Source organism: Stegostoma tigrinum, chromosome 6 (assembly GCF_030684315.1).
Source record: "Stegostoma tigrinum isolate sSteTig4 chromosome 6, sSteTig4.hap1, whole genome shotgun sequence".
Classification (NCBI taxonomy): Eukaryota; Metazoa; Chordata; class Chondrichthyes; order Orectolobiformes; family Stegostomatidae; genus Stegostoma; species Stegostoma tigrinum.
Window position 1 is genome coordinate 60,641,621 of NC_081359.1, and position 24,178 is coordinate 60,665,798.

At 43.8% G+C, this 24,178-nt stretch overlaps 1 protein-coding gene across 1 annotated transcript in view; it reads right to left on the minus strand.

Moving 5' to 3' along the window:
- The window catches only part of LOC125453253 (DNA-binding protein RFX8-like), an 86,526-nt gene that overhangs the window by 37,460 nt on the left and 24,888 nt on the right, over positions 1-24,178 (minus strand). Inside the window, exons 4-6 of the mRNA XM_059646965.1 lie at positions 14,254-14,331; positions 4,920-5,030; positions 1,574-1,724 (exon numbers count right to left, since the gene is read on the minus strand). Coding sequence (XP_059502948.1) covers positions 1,574-1,724; positions 4,920-5,030; positions 14,254-14,331 — 340 coding nt within the window. The remainder of the gene's footprint in view (positions 1-1,573; positions 1,725-4,919; positions 5,031-14,253; positions 14,332-24,178) is intronic.

The window sequence follows — 24,178 nt, forward strand, 5'->3', positions numbered from 1 at the left end:
GGTGGACATATACTTCAAAGTGTGCTTAGTAGCTGGTAATAGTCCTAGAGTTTCCTTCTCTGCAACAGGATGAGGTGTAATCACTGGTCGTTCAGTGCAAGTTCTGAGAGTAATTGTATTGTTTCTGATTGAGTGATAAAGATGTAGTGCATTGAATAATTTAAGAGGCTAGTGCTGTGGTAGGTAAGGAGATGGCATGTGACTGTTGAATCACTTCCCAAAGCATCACATGACACCATGAAACTTCCTGAGTTACTGCTGCCATATTGCCAGGCCCAGGCTTGAACAACTGATCCTTCTGATCATTTTTCTCTTCTTTTCCAAGAGTGGAATATAAGGATTTCCTAGCCCTGCCCCAGGACAATGAAATATCTCCTCCCATCCACTTGCATCACTTGTTTATCTGGTCCCACAGCCCACATCACAATCATGCAGATATGAGGCTTACACAAACATTACACAGTTACCATACCTTTGGCCTATACTGGACAGGTCTCAATTACAATCACGTTGCCAAAAAAACCACATTTTAGCTGAATTAATCTCAAAAAGTCAACAGAATAATCTAATTCATTTCTAACTTCTTTTGGGAGAAAAATAGTTTTAAAAGTCCTTGAAACAGAACTATGGGTTGTTTTGAAGAAACGAGCCTGGAGAGGACAGGCACTGATGTGGCACGGTGGCTCAGTGATTAGCACCGCTGCCCCTCAACTCCAGGAACCTGGCTTGATTCCACCCTCGGACAACTGTCTGTGTGGAGAATGCACATTTTCCCAGTGTCTGTGTGTGTGGTTCCTCTGGGTGCCCTGTTTTCCTCTCACAGTCAAAGATATGCAGGTTAGGTGGATTGGCCAAGCTAAATTGTCCTAAACCTCAAGTGTCTAGGATTGTGAAGTCTACGTGAGTTTAGCCATGGGAAAGGCAGGATTACCAGGGATTGGACATAGGGATGGGTCTGGGTGGGATGTTTTTCAGAAGTTTGGTGTAGACTCAACTGGATGAATGGCCTGCTTCCACACTGTAGAGATTCTATGCTGCACCTACTGTGCATTGCCGACTCGGAGATGGGAGAAAAATGATAAAATGGCAGGGGTCAAGACCCGCTCTGGATGGGAGGCCAAAGTGGGGCAAATGTAGGGATGGTATTGGTGCAAGTAGGTATGTTGGGTGTAATGGGAAAAAGGAAATGGAGGAAACAGCTTGGTTTGAACGAACAGGATGATCCTGGAGGAGTCAGCATTTTGGTTTAGGAGAGTAAGGCCTGATAAAACCTAACATGACTGCAGCAGAGATAATGGTGAACAGTTATTGTACATTCAGGTTTATAGCCTCTGACATGGTAGAGTGAGAGAGTTGACATTAAGCTAACATTAACTTGAACAGCAGTGGGAAAAATAGCGCAGAGGCAGAGGCCATGGAAAATAGCAGCGAGATGTGTTAATGGATAGGTTTCCAAAAGTGATGGAGTCACAGAAGTTTGAGTACTAGATTCAGCTGAGATGCTAATTCTTGGATAAATAGCCCTAGGGTCATAAATCTGTAATGTTTAAAGCTTTATTAATTATACAGATACCTCTCATTTTCATTGATTGTAGTAGCAAAGGTATGCCCTCCAGTGCTTCAATTAGCCAACTTTTAAACTTTTTGGCAAAGTATCTGGCACTCTGAAGATGCTGCACAGAAAAGTCACCAAGAAAATCACGGAGAAGAATTTCTTCAATCATCTGTTAAGACAGTACATATACCATGGTAAAAAAATGTTTAAACTAGACTTTTCATCATGTCAAAGAACAATGAGGAAATTTACATTTGATCTCAGTTAATTTGACACGGCTTTACATAAACAACACATTATCATTATGATGCAAAACTATTGAAAGAAAACAACACCAGAAGATCAGAACAATAAAATGTTAAAATATTACAGTAAATAAGCACTTTCACGTTGCCCCTTATTTGGAGGATGCCATCATTAAATCTAAACTGAACAGCAATCAAATAAAATGAACACATATTTAAAATGAGTTCAGCTATTAATCAAAAATAAACAACAGAAACAGTATGTGAAGCAACAACATATCTTGGAGGACTATAAGATGTATTTTAAAATTCACAACCAATTTCTGATCTTGAGCCGGCATTAATGGAGATGCCGGTGAAAGTTAAGTTGCCTCCTTGGAAAATAATGGCCGTTATCTGTTTACTTTATCTGTTAATGATCAGAAGCAAAAGAGAGGATAGTAGGTCTCCCAGAGTCTTCATTGGGGTATGGCATTTGCTATGCACAAGGATGATTGAAAGAAAAAGAACAATTTAAAAAAGAGGAAAAGAAAATTAAAGCATCATTATTATTATGGGTGATTGATGCTGTATTGCCAAGAAGTTGTAGGGGAGTTTGGGACACCCTCACACAGCAGAATGCACACAGTGTACACCAAACAGAAAAGAATCCTTCAACAAACAGAATGAAGTCTGAGGCAGATTTTAAGCTAAAGGTGAAAATTTGCGAATTAACACATCAAATAATAAGTGAGAGATTTGGGTGTTAGTTAAAAAATGGAACCAGCCACGAAGAAACATGTATCAAAATGGGATGTTGAAAATTGTCAGAATAGTTACATCAGAGACATTATGTGCAACTTTGCATTTAAATAAGCCAAAACAAACTCTTGGGACCAGCAATAATTTTGGAGCAACAGTTAACTGGTGTAAAAGTAGAAAATGCTGGAGAAAACACGGCTGATTAGGCAGCATCTGTGTTGAGAGGGAAGCAGTTAACATTTCAGATTTGTGACTGATGTTTTACACTCCATCAGAACAGTATGAAGTTAGAGACGTTAATATGTCTTGAGCAAATGGTGGGTGGGACAAAGACAAAAGGAAGTTCTGTAACGGGGGAAAGGCAGGACAGCCTGAATGACAGAAGAGTTAGTCTATCAGGACTGGAGGGAATGGAAATAGGACAAGAAAAGAAACAAAGAAGCAAAAGATGTGCTGAGCAGGTGTGCTGTTGGCTGAAAGAGAGAAAATAACTGAAACGAGCAAAGTAAAGGAATCAAAATGGGTAATAGTATTTGTGGACTGAAATTGCTGAACTCAATGTAAAGTGCCTAGTTGAAAGATGAAGTGCTGTTGCTGAAACATACATTGACCTACATTGGAACAGTGCAGCAGGCAAAGTTCAAAAAGGTCAGTATGAAAAGCAAAGTAGAATATAGAAATAACAGCTCAGTGCCAGGTTTGTGGACAGACTGGAGGGGTTTTGCAAAATGGCCACCTAGTCATTGTTTGGTCACTCTGATATAGGGAAAACCACACTATGCATAGTGAATACGGTATTTTAGATTGGAAGAACACTTATATTACTGCTTCACCTGGAAGGAATGTTTGGAGTTGAGGCCAGTGAAGAGAAAGGAGGGCAGCAATTACAACTTTCCTGCTTGCACAGAATGGTGCTGTGGGGAAGGGGACAGGGTTTTGGTATTTATAAATATGAAACCATACTGAAAATCAAATTCTCTGCAAGAGGTTTTGTGCATATCCATGACAAAGATTAGATTCCCTACAGTGTGGAAACAGGCCCGACAGCCCAACAAGTCCACACCGCCCCTTGGAGCATCCACCCAGACCCATCCCGCTATAACCCACACACCCCTGAACACTACAGGCAATTTAGCATGGCCAATCTACCTAACCTCACATCTTTGGACAGTGGGAGGAAACCGGAGCACCCGGAGGAAATCCACACAGACACGGGGAGGATGTGCAAACTCCGCATAGACAGTCGCCCGAAGCTGGAATTGAACCCGGGTCCCTGGCGCTGTGAGGCTGCAGTGCTAACCACTGAGCCACCGTGCCGCCCCAAAGGTTGGGTAGATAAAGAATGAGTGAAGCTGTATTTCAATAAAGTGTGGAATAGACATCCTGGTGATCTAAACAAGGAACACACGTTATCAATGTTTGGACCCCATATAATGGAAGGGAACATGGGGTCCCTATGAAGAAATCACCCAAAATTGCAAATATACTGGGAAAGAGGAGGATACAAACCCTGGAGATCGACCTTTGGACACAGGAGTTGTAATAACTATCCTTTACCGTCTCTTTCTTCACTGATCTAGGCTCCAAACATTCCTTCCAGGTGAAGTGTGATGTACTTCTTCCAATCTAGAATGCTGTATTCACTGTTCATGGTGTGGTTTTCCCTATACTTAGGTGACCAACAAAGACCGGGTGGCCACTTTGAGAGAACCCTTCATTTTGCCCGCAATCCTGACACTGAGTGGCTATTTTTATATTCCACTTTGGTTTTCACACTGACCCTTTTGACCTTTGATTGCTGCACGGTTCCACAGAAACTCAATGTAGGTTTCATGAATGGGTGGATTCACCCTCAAAGTATGAGATACTATGAAGACATGGACTGTCATCAGATCGTTCAAAAAATGCAGAATGTTCAATTCTGTGATTGGAAAGAAAGATAATTTTTTTGTTGGGGAAATAAGGGGATGATTATGAAGCTGAAAGCAGCAAATCTAGTCCAGGGAAGAATCCTTATGATGATGCCATAACCAAACTAACTCGGAATGAATTCAATTAATTCTTTGTATTTATTTCCAAAGACAATTAATTTGATGGTTCTTAAAATGTTTTGATTGTGTTTAAAGATATCCTTGTAGAATTAATTCATTCAATAGACCATTTCACATTGATTTGTTTAGAATTGTCAGTGTTTATCCTGATATTTCAAAATAGGTCACCTTCACCATCACCAGTGGTTTTACACTCAAGCCCTGCCTTTGTAACGAATTTTCAAGGCTTCAAATGTTGACTTGTATGTTGCGATCGGTGGTATGTTTAATATAGCGCCATCAGGAAGCTCAAATGCTACCTTTCTGCTGGTAAAAGTTCTTATTTACCTTGTACAGTTGTGCGTCATAAGAGCAGAAAAGCTGGCATATATCTGGGAAAGATGTAGCAATAGCATTGTATGTGAATGACTCCCAGAACAACAAAAGGAGATTTCTGACCTACAATAACATATAAACATATATTATATTGACAGCTTTATACTTTGAAAACATTATTCTTCAGGCAAACTGCTAATATTTGCAAACTTCTTGTAATTTGAGTTGGCATCACTATATGATATATACTATTTGCACATGCGCTAAAATAGCACTACAGAAAATTGGCTTCTTACTCATTCTACTGTCTAGCAAAAAAAATTGGTTATTGTTCTTGAAAATAACAATTTTTTTTACTATATTTTTTTTATTATTCATTCATGGGAATGAGGGCATTGCTGGCCAGGCCAGTATTTGTTACCCATCTCAAATTGCCCAGAGGGCAGTTTAAGACTCAACCAGGTTGCTGTCAGTCTGGAGTAACATGTAGGCCAGACCCGGAACAGTCCATCTTCCGCACCTACACAGGCCCCAAACCCCACCTCTTCCTCCGGTACATTGATGACTGTATCGGCGCCGCCTCTTGCTCCCCAGAGGAGCTCGAACAGTTCATCCACTTCACCAACACCTTCCACCCCAACCTTCAGTTCACCTGGGCCATCTCCAGCACATCCCTCACCTTCCTGGACCTCTCAGTCTCCATCTCAGGCAACGAGCTTGTAACTGATGTCCATTTCAAGCCCACCGACTCCCACAGCTACCTAGAATACACCTCCTCCCACCCACCCTCCTGCAAAAATTCCATCCCCTATTCCCAATTCCTCCGCCTCCGCCGCATCTGCTCCCACGATAAGACATTCCACTCCCGCACATCCCAGATGTCCAAGTTCTTTAAGGACCGCAACTTCCCCCCCACGGTGATTGAGAACGCCCTTGACCGCGTCTCCCGCATTTCCCGCGACACATCCCTCACACCCCGCCCCCGCCACAACCGCCCCAAGAGGATCCCCCTCGTTCTCACACACCACCCTACCAACCTCCGGATACAACGCATTATCCTCCGACACTTCCGCCATTTACAATCCGACCCCACCACCCAAGACATTTTTCCATCCCCACCCCTGTCTGCTTTCCGGAGAGACCACTCTCTCCGTGACTCCCTTGTTCGCTCCACACTGCCCTCCAACCCCACCACACCCGGCACCTTCCCCTGCAACCGCAGGAAATGTTACACTTGTCCCCACACCTCCTCCCTCACCCCCATCCCAGGCCCCAAGATGACATTCCACATTGAGCAGAGGTTCACCTGCACATCTGCCAATGTGGTATACTGCATCCACTGTACCCGGTGCGGCTTTCTCTGCATTGGGGAAGCCAGGCGGAGGCTTGGGGACCGCTTTGCAGAGCACCTCCGCTCAGTTCGCGGCGGGCGGCTGCACCTCCCAGTCGCGGACCATTTCCACTCCCCCTCCCATTCTCTTGATGGCGTGTCCATCATGGGCCTCCTGCACTGCCACGGTGGTGCCGCCCGAGGGTTGCAGGAACAGCGGCTCATGTTCCGCCTGGGAGCCCTGCGGCCATATGGTGTTGGTGTGGACTTCACCAGTTTCGGGGTCTCCCCTTCCCCCGCTGCATCCCTGGACCAGCCCAGTTCATCCCCTCCCCCCACTGCACTACACAACCAGCCCAGCTCTTCCCCCCCACCCACTGCATCCCAAAACCAGTCCAACCTGTCTCTGCCTCCCTAACCGGTTCTTCCTCTCACCCATCCCTTCCTCCCACCCCAAGCCGCACCCCCAGCTACCTACTAACCTCATCCCACCTCCTTGACCTGTCCGTCTTCCCTGGACTGACCTATCCCCTCCCTACCTCCCCACCCACACCTTCTCCACCTATCTTCTTTACTCTCCATCTTCAATACGCCTCCCCCTCTCTCCCTATTTATTCCAGTTCCCTCCCCCCATCCCCCTCTCTGATGAAGGGTCTAGGCCCGAAACGTCAGCTTTTGTGCTCCTGAGATGCTGCTTGGCCTGCTGTGTTCATCCAGCCTCACATTTTATTATCTTGGAATCTCCAGCATCTGCAGTTCCCATTATCTCAGGTAAGGACTGTAGTTTTCTTCCCCAAAGGACATTAGTGAACCAGATGGAGATTGGAAGAACTGCAGATGTTTGAGTCTGAGTCAACACATTGTGGAGCTGCAGGTCAGCATCAGAGGAGCAGGAAAGGTGACATTTCAGGTTTATAATTGTATTGTAGATCAGAAGTCTCCTTTTGTTGTTCTGGGAGTCACTCCCATACAATGCCATCACTATAACTTTACCAGTCCCAATAGAGAGTGCAAACCTGAAACGTTGACTTTGCTGCTCCTCTAATGCTGCCAGACCTGCTATGTTCTCCAGCTCCACACTGCATTAAGTGAAGATGGGTTTTTCCCCAACAAATAATAATGGATTCATGGTCATTATTAGACTCCTAATTCCAGATTTCTTTTCTCTACATTGAATTCCATCTGCATTAGTGGGATTTGAACGCGGGTCCCCCAGGACATTACCAGGGTTTCCTGAATTAGTAATCTAGTGATAATACCACTAGGCCATTGCCTCTCCTCACTATAACCTACCTGACAACACTGCTTAACATGCTCAATAGAGATAAGTTATTATTCTTTTCTGTTAAATGAGCAATGTTTGAAGCATTGATTGTGTATTGAGCTGGATTAACAATTTACATTTGTATTGTACTAGTCACACTCAAGAAAGCATTTGAATGCTGGACATGGAGTAGGAGAAAAGGGAAGAAGAATGCTTAGATTGAGGTAGGATATTACAGACAAGGCAAAAGGTAAAGGCTTAAAGGTCTTTTTTGAAAGGAATAAGAAATTCATTGTGAATTGGCCGTGTAACACTTGCTGTTTTCTACTTCCAAACAGAGTATCAGTCATAAGAATAATTATCTCCAGCATCTTTATGCAGCAAAGTTTGAAGCACTTGTGAATTGTTCTCCAGATTCTGGTGCCATTGTCAAGACCACATATATTTGCCCTTTCGACTTGGTCTGGGCTTGATGGTGGCCTTCCATCAATTATACAACTGCAGGCGTTAGGATGGTTTTAGGTGGGAAATTCTAAGATATTAAGTGTATTACAATAAAGGAATAAGTGACGTGGCAAAATCACAATAGCATGTGACTCAGAGGGGACTTGAAAATGTTGGTTGTGTTACTACTGTTCTACTTTCCCTTTTTTACTGTTTAGAGTCATGAGAGGGAGTGCTGTAATCTATTGAGACGGCAGATGGGGCATTAGTTTAACATCTGATTCAAAAGATGAGACCTCCAAAAGTGTGGCACTCCCCGGATATTACACTAAAGGTTACATATTTCCTTTTATGGAATTGATCTTGAGGCAAGAGTGCTGCCTCTTGAACCAAGACTGACGCTAATGAACAAAAAAGGGTTATCAATATTTTGTTACACAGATTTTTAAGAAGACTAACCTTCTCAGTCATAGTCAGTTATGCCTCAACTGTTACTGATGCCTAAGGTGTTGCAAAGTCATTGACTAGAATTTACCAAAAGTTAGGTGATGCATTGGGAGTCAGGAAGGCTAAGAATAATAGGAAGGTATAGGGAGGCTTGTCTGATGTCTCTTTGCTGACATCCCATTTGCCAGTGACAGGAAAGGTGGCTGGTAGACAATCCACTGGGAGCACAATTGAACCACGCCCCTGTCTCCACCCGTTGCAATCTTGCCTTCTCCCAGAGTGCTCAGGGTGTGGGAGTCCTCCTTTTTGGACGGAGGGATCTTACTGGCCACAATGGCCTGTCTAGCCCCAACATCCTCCTAAATTCACCTACCCTTCCTCGAGGGTGCCTCAGCCCTTGAGGTGCAGTCTTCTTACTATTGTATCCTTAGCAATGGTCACTGCTAGTTGGCACAGCAGCTACAGGCTTCTGATTGAACACTGGCAATATGTCACACCAGGTCTGATAGATGGCAGCAACATGAGTACATCCTGCTGCCAATCCTAATAGCAGGACTTCAACCATTGTGGAAAAATGGATTATGACACAGAGGAGGTCATTTCATTCATCGAATCCAAACTGACTCTTTGTTGGCCAATCCAGAGAGCCCATTGCCTTGCTATATTCTCATATCCTGCAAATGTGCCTCCCTTCAGCACCCATTCAATTTACTTTTGAAATCACTGCAAGTCTCTGCTTGCATCACCTGTGAAAGCATTGAGGTAAAGAATATGATCTCTGACTATGTAAAATATCCTTCCACACATCTTTTCTGTATCTCTTGAATGGATCTTAAATCTGTGTCCGCTAGTCATTGTGCGATCCAAACATTAATTGTATACATATCTATCAAATCTCTTCTCAAAATACATTCACTCAAAGGACAGCAATGCCAGCTTCTCCAGAAAATCCTTGTATCTAAACTTTTATATGCCTGAGATCATTTACGTATGTCCTATGCGCCTCACAAGGATTTACATATATTTCTGAAAGCATGGTGACTAGAATTGGACGTAGTACCCTCAAAGTGACCCAAGTAGAGCTTTGTAGAGTTTCAGAATAACTTATTTTGTTTTGTGTCCAATATGTCTATGAAGCCCAACATTCCATATATTTTACGAACTGCAATATCAATAGATCCCTGCCACCTTCAAAGATCTAGGCATATGATCCCCAGATCTTTCCATCCTTGCCAACCATTTAGGACTGTGCCATTTGAGTCTGTATGACCTCTCCCTGTCCTTTCCATTAAAATAGATCATTTCTGACCACCCTGTACTAAATTCCACCTGCCATTTGTCTGCCCCTCTATGTCCTATGCAGTTGATTAATATTGCTGTCACTGTTTGCAGGTTTGCAACCTAGCACTGACCTCTGGGCAACAGCCTTATCAATGACCCCACTCTGAAAAAATTTACAGGGGGTCCCAATTTATGAACATCTGATTTATAATACTTGTGCTTAAGAATATGATCCCATACAGGGTTGTATTAATTTAAAACTCCAACATGGGAACATTGCCTTGTACTTATGAACGACTATTTTATATTGTTCAGCATTAAGTTTTGACTTGTGTACAATTGACTTGTAAACAGACTCGAGAGCAGAACCTGTTCACACCTTAGGGACTGACTGCCTGTACCACTGCTTTTATTCTTCGACCAACATTTTTATCCAAACTCACATTGACCTCGTGTTCCATGAACTTCAATTTTGATAATCAATCTGTTATGTCAAACTTTGTCAAACACTTTCTAAAATGTGAATAGTTAACAGTCACCTCATTCACCAGCATTAGCCCTCTCTGTTATTTCACCAGAAAACAGTACAATTTGTCTTTTGCCGGCTGTAATTAACTACTCAAACTAATATCAAATTGCTGTTAATTTTTTTCTTTAATTATTATTCCTAAAACCTTATCCATCACTAATATTAAACTAAATAAAAGCAAAGTATTGCAAATGCTGGAAATGTGAATTACAAAGAGAAAATGCTGAAGAAATTCAACAGGTCTGGCAGCATCTGTGGAGAGAGTTACAGAGTTAACATTTCAAGTCAATTTGGCTTTTCTTCAGAACCAATGTCGAACTGGTGGATGAGTGGTTACTTGTTACGTCCTTTCTTGAATAAGAATATAACATGTACAACATTACAACTTTCTGGCATCTTTTCTTGTATCTAGGAAAGATTAAAAGTTTAAGGCAAGCTCCTCTGTTATCCCTACCCCTACTTAGAGTCATTAAATCATAGAGCTGTACAGCACGGAAACAGACCCTTCAGTCCAACTTGTCCATGCCAGCCATTTATCCTAAATTAATCTAGTCCCATTTGCAAGCATGTGGCCCATATCCCTCTAAACCCTTCCTATTCTTATATCCATCCAGATGACTTTTAAATGTTATAATTGTACCAGCCTCCACCACTTCCTCAGGCAGTTTGTTCCATACATGCACAGCCCTCTGTATGAAAAGTTTCCCCATAAATCCCTTTTAAATTTTTTCCCCCCTCACCTTAAACCTATGGTCTCTAGTTTGGGGCTCCCCTCCATTGGGGAAAATACCTCGACTACTCACCCTATCCATGGCCCTCATGATTTTATAAACTTGAACAAGGTCACCCAGGAAAGGTAGCCCCAGCCTATTCTGCCTGTCCCTCCAGCTCAAACCCTCCAACCCTGGCAACATCCTTCTAAATCTTTTCTGAACCCTTTCAAGTTTAACAACATCCTATAGCAGGGAGACCAGAATTGAATGCAATATTCCAAAAGTGGCCGAACCAATGTCCTGTACAGCCACAACACGTCCTTCCAACTCAAACACTCCGTGCACTGATGAGTAAAGGCAAGCGTATCAAATGCCTTCTTCACTACCCTGTCCACCCGCGACACTACTTTCAAGGAACTATGAACCTGCACTCCACGATCACTGTTTGTCGAAACTCTCCAGGACCTTACCATTAAGTGCATAAATCCTGTCCTGATTTTCCCTATCAAACTGTAGCACCTCACATTTATCTAGCTGAAACTCCATCCTTCAGCCCATGTGATTAAGGTCCTGTTGTACTCTGAGGTAATGTCCTTGGCTGTCCACTACACTACTGATATTGGTGCCACCTGCAAACTTACTAACTATATGTCCTGTATTCACAGTCAAAACATTTATATAAATGTCAAAAAGCAGTAGACTGAGCACCAATCCTTGTGGCACACCACTGGTCACAGACCTACAGTCCGAAAAGCAACCCTCTACCACCACTCTGTCTCCTACCTTTCAGCATATTTGGGTCCAAATTCTTATTTCTCCCTGTACCGTATGTTATCTAACCTTGTTAACCAGTCTACTGTACAGAACTTTGTCAAATGCCTTCCTGAAGTTGGCATTGACAACGTCCACTGCTCTGCATTCATCAATCCTCTTTGCTACTTCTTTAAAAACTGAATCAAGTTCGTGAGACACACTGTCCCACGCACAAAGCCATGTTAATTATCCCTATCATTCCTTGCCTTTCCAAATATATGTAAATCCTGTACTTCCCCTAGTGACTTGCAAGCCACCCAGTCTGATGGCTCCTCCAGTTTAAAAATGGCCAGTCTTTCCAATAGTGATAATGAGAACTGCAGATGCTGGAGAATCTAAGATAACAAAGTGTCAGAAGTGTCGGAGGATGATACGTTGTATCTGGAGGTTGGTAGGGTAGTATGTGAAGATGAGCCTGATTCCTCATGCAGATGGCCTCAAGGCCCTCCGCTTCTTCCTGTCCTGCAGGCCCGACCAATCCCCCTCCACCGACACCCTCATCCGCCTAGCTGACCTCGTCCTCACCCTCAACAACTTCTCTTTCAATTCCTCCCACTTCCTACAGACAAAGGGGGTGGCCATGGGTACCCACATGGGCCCAAGCTATGCCTGCCTCTTTGTAGGTTACGTGGAACAGTCCCTCTTCCGCATCTACACAGGCCCCAAACCCCACCTCTTCCTCCGTTACATTGATGACTGTATCGGCACCGCCTCTTGCTCCCCATAGGAGCTCAAACAGTTTATCCTCTTTACCAACACCTTCCACCCTAACCTCCAGTTCACCTGGGCCATCGTCAACACATCCTTCACCTTCCTGGACCCCTCAGTCTCCATCTCCAGCAACCAGCTGGAAACTGATGTCCATTTCAAGCCCACCGACTCCCACAGCTACCTAGAATACACCCCCTCCCACCCACCCTCCTGCAAAAATTCCATCCCCTATTCCCAATTCCTCCGCCTCCACCGCATCTGCTCCCACGATGAGGCACTCCACTCCCGCAAATTCCAGATGTCCACGTTCTTCCAGGACCGCAACATTCCACCCGCAGTGGTCGAGAACGCCCTTGACCGCGTCTCCTGCATTTCCCGCAACACATCCCTCACACCCCACCCCCGCCACAACCGCCCCCACAGGATCCCCCTCATCCTCACATACCACCCCACCAACCTCCGGATACAATGTATCATCTTCCGACACTTCGGCCATCTACAATCTGACCCCACCACCCAAGCCATTTTTCCATCCCCCCCCTTGTCTGCCTTCAGGAGTGACCACTCTCTCTGCGACTCCCTTGTCCGCTCCACACTCCCCTCCAACCCCACCACACCCGGCACCTTCCCCTGCAACCGCAGGAAGTGCTACACTTGCCCCCACACCACCTCCCTCACCCCCATTCTAGGCCCCAGGATGACCTTCCATATCAAGCAGATGTTCACCTGCACATCTGCCAATGCGGTGTATTGTATCCATTGCACCCAGTGTGGCTTCCTCTACATTGGGAAAAGCGGAGGCTTGAGGACTGCTTTGCAGAACACTTCTGCTCAGTTCGCAACAAACAACTGCACCTCCCAGTCGCGAACCATTTCAATCCCCCCTCCCATTCCTCAGACGACATGTCTATCATGGGTCTCCTGCAGTGCCACAATGATGCCACCCGAAGGTTGCAGGAACAGCAACTTATATTCTGCTTGGGAACCCTGCAGCCCAATGGTATCAACATGGACTTCACAAGCTTCAAAATCTCCCCTTCCCCTACTGCATCCCAAAACCAGCCCAGTTTCCCCCCCCCCCCACTGCATCCCAAAACCAGCCTAGCTCGTCCCTTCCCCCGCCACTGCATCCCAAAACCAGCCCAGCCTGTCTCTGCTTCCCTAACCTGTTCTTCCTCTCACCCATCCCTTCCTCCCACCTCAAACCGCACCTCCATTTCCTACCTACCACCTCATCCTGCGTCCTTGACCTGTCCATCTTCCCTGGACTGACCTATCCCCTCCCTACCTCCCCACCTATACTCTCCTCTCTACCTATCTTGTTTTCTCTCCATCTTGGTCCGCCTCCCCCCTCTCCCTATTTATTCCAGTTCCCTCTCCCCATACCCCTCTCTGATGAAGGGTCTCTGCCCGAAACGTCAGCTTTTGTGCTCCTGAGATGCTGCTTGGCCTGCTGTGTTCATCCAGCTCCACACTTTGTAGTCTTTCCAATAGTATCTGCTTATCCATTTTCATGTGACCTGTTATTTCGGTGATCTCAACTTCTATCAATATTTTGCCAGCAATGTTGTTGCATTGATGTAAATGCTGTCCTCTTGTGACCTCTACTTTTTCCCTGTGTGTGTCACTGTATCACACTAAGACTTGTGAAGAGAATACACACAAATTCTTATGTGAGAAGTAAAGTCACATTGTAAAAGTAAACTTTTCCTGAGCCTTTGGTTGTCTTACAAACTGGGTGTCATATTTACGTTTCTTGACAAAAAAAGATTTCCATTCTACGTCTGTTTGAGATTTTTACGAGAATTACATACCTTGTCAAGTTCATTGCTTCTAATATGCTGCAGGATTTCTTGGCAGTGGTTATAATATAAATCTGCAACCACAGCAAACTAAGAAAGCAATAGAAAATAAGTCAAGATCCTTTTGTTGGCACAGATGTAAGAAGGATAATTTAGGGAAATACTGGGTGGATAAGGATAAAAAAAATGAATACTTACCATTTGAGTAGAATATTTTTTTTCTAATTCTTGTTCCCAGGAGGTAAACCGAGTTAATTCGCACGTAGATCCAGAATTTTTTTCTGTCTTTATCATTAATAATAATGACATTAATAACATTTAGTAGTTTACATGCATTGGCAAATATTGCTTAGCATCAAGCAAAACAAATGAAGAATTTTTTTCAATGTCCTCAGAATTTAATCAGTTACACAATTTAATACATAGATAATTAACTAATCAAATCAGTATCCTAACATATGTGAGTCAAAACTTGTAAAATAGAATGACATTACTTCCACTCTGCAGCTTACTTAGTTATGCACTGAAAGTGCTGTTAAATGCTATTGCTATAATTTTGATTTTAAAGTGGAAGCGAAGATATTTATGAATGAAATGCACTCTATTTTGTAGGTGATGTATCATTAAAATTATTATTATAGGCAAACTCAAGAGGAAAGAAGGGAAGTTGTGATCTCAGGATTGCTACCTTCTTTGACTGCGATCAGCAAAATAATTGAGGAAATAAATAATTGAAAGGCTTGTGTTGGAAGTTGGAAGGAGAGCACACCAAAGTGAAAAACGAGCGAAAATTCTCTGGTGTAAACTTTCCAGGAGGGGATAAGCTTCTCGTGAACAGTTTGTGAGATGAAGTTGGCACGAAATGTTGAATTACTTATTGGTCTCACGACACCAGGTTACAGTCCAATAAGTTTATTTGAAATCACAAGCTTTCAGCGTGTAGCCCCTTTGTCAGGTGTGACGAAGGGGCTACACTCCGAAAGCTTGTGGTTTCAAATAAACCTACTGGAATATAACCTGATGTCATGCGACCTCTGACTTTGTCTGCGCCAGTTCAACACTGGCACCTCCACATCAGAATTAATTAAGAGAGATCTTTACACTTATTGGGACGATTGTTTAATTGATTCTGAGTGGAGGTCAATGAGTACAAGAAATAAGAATACAACAATAACGAATATTTAAACGTCAATGCAATTTAACAGTAAACACTGGAATAAAGGTGGAGGAAACTGTAAACAACAAACCCTTGTTTTGTGTAGTGCATAACATGGTCTTGGACACAGGCTGACTGCTACAAGGATGATTTGAATCTGATTGTGCCCCTCTCTCAGAGAAAATGAAACATGAGAACTAAACAGGTGTAGAGATGACAAGTGTAGAGCTGGATGAACACAGCAGGCCAAGCAGCATCAGAGGAGCAGGAAGGCAGATGTTTTGGACCTAGAACCTTCTTCAGAAAAATTGCATTAACCTAGCATGACTAGGAAATATAATCATTTAATGTACAAAATCATTTAATGTACAAAACAGGTGTTCCAGTCAAACTCAACATGCGAAAAAAATTTTTAAATAATGACCTCCATTTCAACATCAACAATGTCTCTTGGGGCCTCTTCTTTGTTGAAAGCTTTATCTGAACCAGCAGCAGTAAATTATTATATATCCTAGTCATGTTAGCTATAGGTTAATGCAATTATATAACATAGAACATGCCTTCGGCTCACCATTCTAAACTGTCCCATCTGCCCGCACATGGTCCGTATCCGGTCTATTTCCTGCCTGCTCATGTGTTTGTCTAAATAAAGGAAGACTTAATAGATTAGCTACACGTTCAGAGCAATGTCGTTTCCCAGCTCTGGGCCAGAAGGCTTGGGTTTAAGTATCTGTTCCGGAGCACGTCATAACAAACAAAATTCTCCAGCAAGTAATCGCAGCAAACTGATCATACAGGGTAGAAATCCGAGAAGGATATGAAATGTCCTTATATGGCTAAGCTAATGGAAAGTAATGGAAATAGATGAAACAGTCAATCAGTCATCTAACTAACAAATCCGCTTCCAGAAGTGGATAGAAACTAGGAGAAGGAATTCGCCATGTGGTCCCTTAAGCCTACTCTGCCGTTCAGCATGATCATTGTTGATCTTCTATCTCAATATCATATTCCTACCTTCTCTTCATACCCATTGATGCCTTTAATATCTAAATATTTGTCAATCTCTTTCTTGAATAGACTTAGTGACTTGATCCTCACAGCCTTCTGTAGTAGCAAATGCCACAGGTTGACCACCACATGAGTGAAGAATTTTTTCCCTCATCTCAGTCTAAATGGCCGACTCTATATCTTGAGACTGTGCGCCCTGGTTCTAGACTCTCCACCTGGGAAAAACATCTTCCCTCATCTAGTTGGTCCAACTATGTTAAAATTGTCTGTTTCAATCAGATCCCCTCTCATCCTTCCATACTTTAGAGAATACAGAATAGAGAATCAAACAAATCTCTCTCTCATTTGATAGTCCTGCTATCCACAGTGTCAGTCTAGTAAACACCCACTGCAGTCCGTCTATGGCAAGTATATTCTCTCTTAGGTAGGGAGACCAAAACTGCACACAATACTCTAGGTGTAATCTTGCAAGAGCCTTTTAAAACTACAGTGAGGTATCCCTACTTCTGAACTCTAATCCTCTTGCAATGAGGGCCGTACATACTATTTGCCTAAGAATCAGTTTATTATGGATAAATACTGTACATGAAATTTTACAAAAGCTGGATTTGCAATGTAAAAACCTGAAACCACCCCACCCCCACAAAAGAAAACTCGAGAAGGAAAATCAAAATACACAACATGGAAGAGATGGAAACCTGATGGGATGGGACCTACCTATCTTCTCTAATCTTCAAAATCCAATTCATTTCAAAAATTATGATTCACTTATTAAGCATGGCAGAATTTTCACTGTCTAGAGTCAATCTGCTGTGTGGAGGTGGAAATGGTGCCACAGGGAGGGATTTTTAAACAGGAACAGATCTTAAAAAGAGAAGAACTGCTCAAAATCTCAGAACAGTTGTTCACTGAAGGTCTCGACATGTATTCAAGGTATGTGTACTACTGTACTCTCCCTCTATATTGAGTAATTTAATTGTCTTTGCCACTACTTTCTGAAGTCTACAGCTATCTTTCACATGTTAGGTATGATGAACATGTGGAAAATTCTCTGGAGGCCACGCTCTTGTTCACATTTAGATGTAGCAGTGATAAGTATCAGCATCCAAAGTATCAATCTTTGTCACAATTCCGTCCAATTTCAGGATAAATTGTGTAAGAGAAATCCTCCCAAATGTCAGAATTAGTCTGCTACGAGTAATTACAGTACAATCTGAGACATACGACTAAATTTCTCCAGTACCTGAATGATGTGGGCAATGGTATAAGTCAGTTGGAAAATATGACAAAATTGGAAAAATGAGATCTTGACACGAGAAAAAAATCCAATTTTCCACCCAAGGTTTGAAAGGTATGTTGATAATATCGCTGGTGAGTCATGCTAGGTCAATTTGCACGCATTTACATCTCACTATTCCATCTTCTCATTCACTTATCTTCAGTTGCTATTCTCCCATGGAGTGGACAGAAATTTGGCAGCCATAATTCCTTACAGGAAGGTCTGAGTGGGTACTTGGTTCACCTTATGTTCTTCTGGACTTCATTCTTGCCTGCAGCCCCTAATATCTCAAGGAACGGTCTATAAGTAGCAACCACCTGCTCTCCCATCCCAAAGTAGCCCCAATCACAGAGGTTGGCAGTGGACATGTTTCAGCCTCACAACATTATCATGGTACATTTTGAACTCACTTGGGTTACAGTTCTCCACTTCAGTGCTGCACTTTGGAGCACACTGACTCCTTTCATAGTAATGCTGCTGCCAGGCCACTATGTATACAGAGAGAGATACCCTTCTCATGATCAGTGCTAGTTCACCTCAGGGCTCTTCATATGCTCTCTTGTGCTTACCTATTTTGCGCCTAGCCTTGCATTTTTGCGTTTTGTTTCCTCATTCAAAACTCACAGGCTCACAGCATGTCTGCCTTGCCTTCCCTTTTAATGCAGACACAAACCCAGCAGCTTGTCATGGTTGTCAGCAAGGTTCAGTCAAGGGAGTGGTCACATTGTTGTACGGCACTCTGCTAAATCAATGTCACACCTACAACAGTGATAATGGGAACTGCAGATGCTGGAGAATCCAAGACAACAAAATGTGAGGCTGGATGAACACAGCAGGCCCAGCAGCACCCCAGGAGCGCAAAAGCCGACCCTTCATGAAGGGTCTAGGCCCGAGGCGTCGGCTTTTGTGCTCCTGGGGTGCTGCTGGGCCTGCTGTGTTCATCCAGCCTCACATTTTGTTGTCGCACCTATAGCATGTGCCAGCAGTTTACTTGGGAAACATGTTGCATATCTCTGAAGGTTTGCTCTGGAGGTTGGGCCACATTTTAACTCATCTGCTTGACAGAAAATAATCAAAATGTAGTAGGCTACTTGTCCACACTATCCAGTGCCAATGTTACCAAGCTTAACTTCAGGTGTAATAACACTGACCTCCTAGCTGCCTGAATACTCTTTAAATGCACGGATTGGGTTTTGATGACATAATTGGCTATTTGGACTGAATAGGGAGCGGTAACAACCTCACATTGAGTCAAACCAGCCAAGAAGGGTCTAGGCCTAAAACGTCAGCCTTCCTGTTCCTCTGATCCTGCTTGGCCTGCTGTGTTCATCCAGCTCTACACCTTGTTATCTCAGATTCTCCAGCATCTGCAGTTCCAGCTATCTCCGAAACAATTGTTCGTGGGAGCAGCTAGCAGGTAAGTTTTCAAACTAATCTTTATGTTTCTTCAGACCAATGTTTAGTTGCTTATCAGAACCATTGCAGCTGCGTTAATAGAAAACTTTAAATCTGAGAACTTTGTTAGGCAATGGTGCTAAGGGATATGGAACCAAGGTAGTTGAATTGAATTAAAATATAGATCAACCATGATCTAATGAGTGGTGGAGCAGGCAATCCATGACATCATGCAGCTGGGTGAGGCAGTCATGTAGCATTGTACAGATTAAAATTATGGACTACATAACATCCCAATACTGTATAGGCTGTTTGGCATGTCCAAGGATGACTACCTGAACTGCTGTTGCTGGGGCTGACCAACCCAAGTTCAATTGAGGGCAAGTCCAGAGACTTCCAGCCAGAAGGTTACAAATCCTTCGATTCCAATTGTGCTGTTTTCTCTCTTCTGTCTTTCACCAAAAGTTGTATCTTTCAACTCACCACTGGCTTCTGTCCCTTTGACTGCATGTATCTGAAATACTTCAACTTATGACTAAGTCTTGATATTTATATTGCTCATCTCTGCAATATATATACATTAGTTTTTTTATCGATATACTTGCAATAAAAATTGTCTATTTCTAGAAAGTTGGGTTAGGACTTCTACAAATCAATAAATTGGAAATATAACACCTGAGAGGTCAGCTAATGTGCAAGTGTTTCAGGTACATATTTTCAAATAAAGAAATAGTGTTTCTAATGAGACTTCTACCTTATTTAACTGTGGCTAGATATATAAACACTTCAAAAAAATTGTTTTATTTACAAACCTTTCTGCACTTGTTATTGACAGTGAAGAAACTTTCTCTTTCCAAGCTAGAAAAATCTAAACTAGGTTTTGGAAAAGAAAAGAGAAACATCTTATTTGATTGAAGAAAAGCTTACAGGATGTTCCAAGGTCCTGAACATCTTGTACTTTTGAACTACTTTTGGAAGTATGTTTGAATTATAATTATCAATACTGTTCAATCAAATGTGGCAGTCAGATTGCACATTGAAGAATAAAGCCATCTAATACACAAAATTTGCAGATCAGCTCCGTTTTCCCAGTTTAAAATTCAATATCTAACTAAAAGTCCAAACGTCAATACGGTTAACTATTAGACAATGTGCAGTTCCAGATATCTTGTCAGTAACTATGTACGCCTATTTCATATTGATCATAATGATTCACAGTCTACACATTTGTAACAATGTAACATGTATTTATAAACACTGCCTGGCCTGGTTTGTGATACAGCCGTTTTCAGAAAATTGTACATCACTATTTGTGCCTCTCCATTATTGCCCAACACTTTTGTTCTGCTCCATGACTGACCCTAACAATACAGTTGAATAGTTAATTATATGACTGTAAAGTCATTGACAAGATTGAATTTGATAAACTAGAACAAGACATTGCAGATTAGTTGTGCTGGGATGAATGTATTTGATACAATAACAGAAATCTTATATTTGTGTAAAATGCAAAGATTTTTTCAAAAATTATGTTTATGTTTTAATATAAAATTCTTCCAGTGATTGTGTAATCAGCCTATGCAAATACAATTAGGTTTTGCGAATTTTCAAATGCTTACAGTCTCATACTAAATATCCTTTGACTATTGTTATTACAAACAACAAGGTTCCAACACAAGTCCTCCTCCTGGACACCACCCCCAGGCCTCCTACCTTTCCTCAACCTCTTCATCTCCAACTGCCATCGAGACATTAACCGCCTCAACCTCTCCATCCCTCTCACCCACTCCAACCTCTCCCCCACAGAACGGGCAGCCCTCCGCTCCCTCCGCTCCAACCCCAACCTCACCATCAAACCCGCAGACAAGGGTGGCGCAGTGGTAGTATAGTGCAGTGACCTCTACATCGCCGAGGCCAAACGCTAACTCTCCGACACCAACTCCTACCGCCCCCTCGATCATGACCCACCCCCGAGCACCAAACCATCATCTCCAACACCATTCATGACCTCATCACCTCAGGGGACCTCCCACCCACAGCCTTCAACCTCATTGTTCCCCAAACCCGCACGGCCCGTTTCTATCTCCTTCCCAAAATCCACAAACCTGCCTGCCCTGGTCGACCCATTGTCTCAGCCTGTTCCTGCCCCACCGAACTCATCTCCACTTATCTGGACTCCATTTTCTCCCTTTTGGTCCAGGAACTCCCTACCTACGTCCGTGACACAACCCACGCCCTCCACCTCCTCCAGCACTTCCAATTCCCTGGCCTCCAACACCTCATTTTCACCATGGACGTCCAGTCCCTACACACCTGTATTCCGCATGCAGATGGCCTCAAGGCCCTCCGCTTCTTCCTGTCCCGCAGGCCCGACCAGTCCCCCTCCACCGACACTCTCATCCGCCTAGCTGAACTCGTCCTCACCCTCAACAACTTCTCTTTCGATTCCTCCCACTTCCTACAGACAAAGGGAGTGGCCATGGGCACCCGCATGGGCCCCAGCTATGCCTGCCTCTTTGTAGGTTACGTGGAACAGTCCCTCTTCCGCACCTACACAGGCTCCAAACCCCACCTTCTTCCTCCGTTACATTGATGACTGTATCGGCGCCGCCTCTTGCTCCCCAGAGGAGCTCGAACAGTTCATCCACTTCACCAACACCTTCCACCCCAACCTTCAGTTCACCTGGTCCATCTCCAGCACATCCCTCACCTTCCTGGACCTCTCAGTCTCCATCTCAGGCAACGAGCTTGTAACTGATGTCCATTTCAAGCCCACCGACTCCCACAGCTACCTAGAATACACATCCTCCCACCCACCCTCCTGCAAAAATTCCATCCCCTATTCCCAATTCCTCCGCCTCCGCTGCATCTGCTCCCACGATGAGGCATTCCACTCCCGCACATCCCAGATGTCCAAGTTCTTCAAGGACCGCAACTTCCCCCCACAGTGGTCGAGAACGCCCTTGACCGCGTCTCCCGCATTTCCCGCAACACATCCCTCACACCCCGCCCCCGCCACAACCGCCCAAAGAGGATCCCCCTCGTTCTCACACACCACCCCACCAACCTCCGGATACAACGTATCATCCTCCGACACTTCGGCCATCTACAATCCGACCCCACCACCCAAGACATTTTTCCATCCCCACCCCTGTCTGCTTTCCGGAGAGACCACTCTCTCCATGACTCCCTTTTTCACTCCACACTGCCCTCCAACCCCACCACACCCGGCACCTTCCCCTGCAACCGCAGGAGATGCTACACTTGCCCCCACACCTCCTCCCTCACCCCTATCCCAAGCCCCAAGATGACTTTCCATATTAAGCAGAGGTTCACCTGCACATCTGCCAATGTGGTATACTGCGTCCATTGTACCTGGTGTGGCTTCCTCTGCATTGGGGAAACCAAGCAGAGGCTTGGGGACCGCTTTGCAGAACACCTCCGCTTGGTTCGCAATAAACAACTGCACTTCCCAGTCGCAAACCATTTCCACTCTCCCTCCCATTCTTTAGATGACATGTCCATCATGGGCCTCCTGCAGTGCCACAATGATGCCACCCGAAGGTTGCAGGAACAGCAACTCATATTCCGCTTGGGAACCCTGCAGCCCAATGGTATCAATGTGGACTTTACCAGCTTCAAAATCTCCCCTCCCCCCACTGCACCACACAACCAGCCCAGCGCTTCCCCTCCACCCACTGCATCCCAAAACCAGTCCAGCCTGTCTCTGCCTCCTAACCTGTTCTTCCTCTCACCCATCCCTTCCTCCCACCCCAAGCCGCACCTCCATCTCCTACCTACTAACCTGATCCCACCTCCTTGACCTGTCCGTCTTCCCTGGACTGACCTATCCCCTCCCCACCTATACTCTCCTCTCCACCTATCTTCTTTTCTCTCCATCTTTGGTCTGCCTCCCCCTCTCTCCCTATTTATTCCAGAACCTTCACCCCATCCCCCTCTCTGATGAAGGGTCTAGGCCCGAAATGTCAGCTTTTGTGCTCCTGAGATGCTGCTTGGCCTGCTGTGTTCATCCAGCTTCACACTTTATTATCTTGGATTCTTTAGCATCTGCAGTTCCCATTATCTCAGTGACAGGAATCTGTTGTGTATAGTTCCAGTGTCAGCAAATACATATACAACTCCAATCCATACAAATATTTGGCAGCATTTAAGGTTAAATATGGAGGATGATTCTGCTACATTTGCATCTTCCTTCATTTGTTGAGGATTGTTTTTTCACGGTTCACAATATTTTTTTAAAGTAAATTCTACTGAGACCCGACAGAGCGTACAAGTACTAAATTAATCTGAAATGTAGTCTACAAACAAAAGGGTCACACGGAACCTATTTTGTGTCTGTGTGTGTGTCTGTGTGTGTGTGTGTTTCTATCTGTCTGTGTGTTTGCGTCTCCCTGGTATCAAAATTATTATGGTGTCAATCATCTGACAGATCACATGCTTTTAAGAATATAAGAAATGAGCCATTCATCTCCTCAAACCTACCCCATCATTCTCTAAGGTCATGGCTAATCTGCCCCAGGCCTGAAGTCTTCTTTCACGCCAGCTCCTCAGAGCTCTCAATTTCTCAGCATTTCAAAAATCTATCTCCTCTTCAAATACTTTCTATGATCTAGCCTCCACAATTCTCTGCAGTAGATAATTCCAGGTATTCACTACACTCTGGGAGAAGAAATTCCTTCACATCAGAGCTTAAAATGAATGTCACCTTAATCTGCAACTATATGTCCTAGTTTGACACTGCCCCACTAGTGGAAACACCTTCTCACCATTTACCCTATCAAGTCCCCTCAGAATTTTGTATATTTAAATAAAATCACCCTTCATTCCTCGAAACTCTCATGAGTAAAGGCCTAAGCTGTTGAGGCATTCATTGACAAATCAACATCTATCAACATAGCAATTTTTTAATAAAAATCACCTCCAATGCCAGTATATCATTTCTTAAATAAGGGGGCCACAGCTATGCGCAGTACTCCCTGCCAGCACTCTGTACAGACATAACAAGTGTTCCTACTTTTAAACTCCAAACCCCTAGCAATGAAGGCCAAAATTGCATTTGCATTCTTAATTATTTTCTA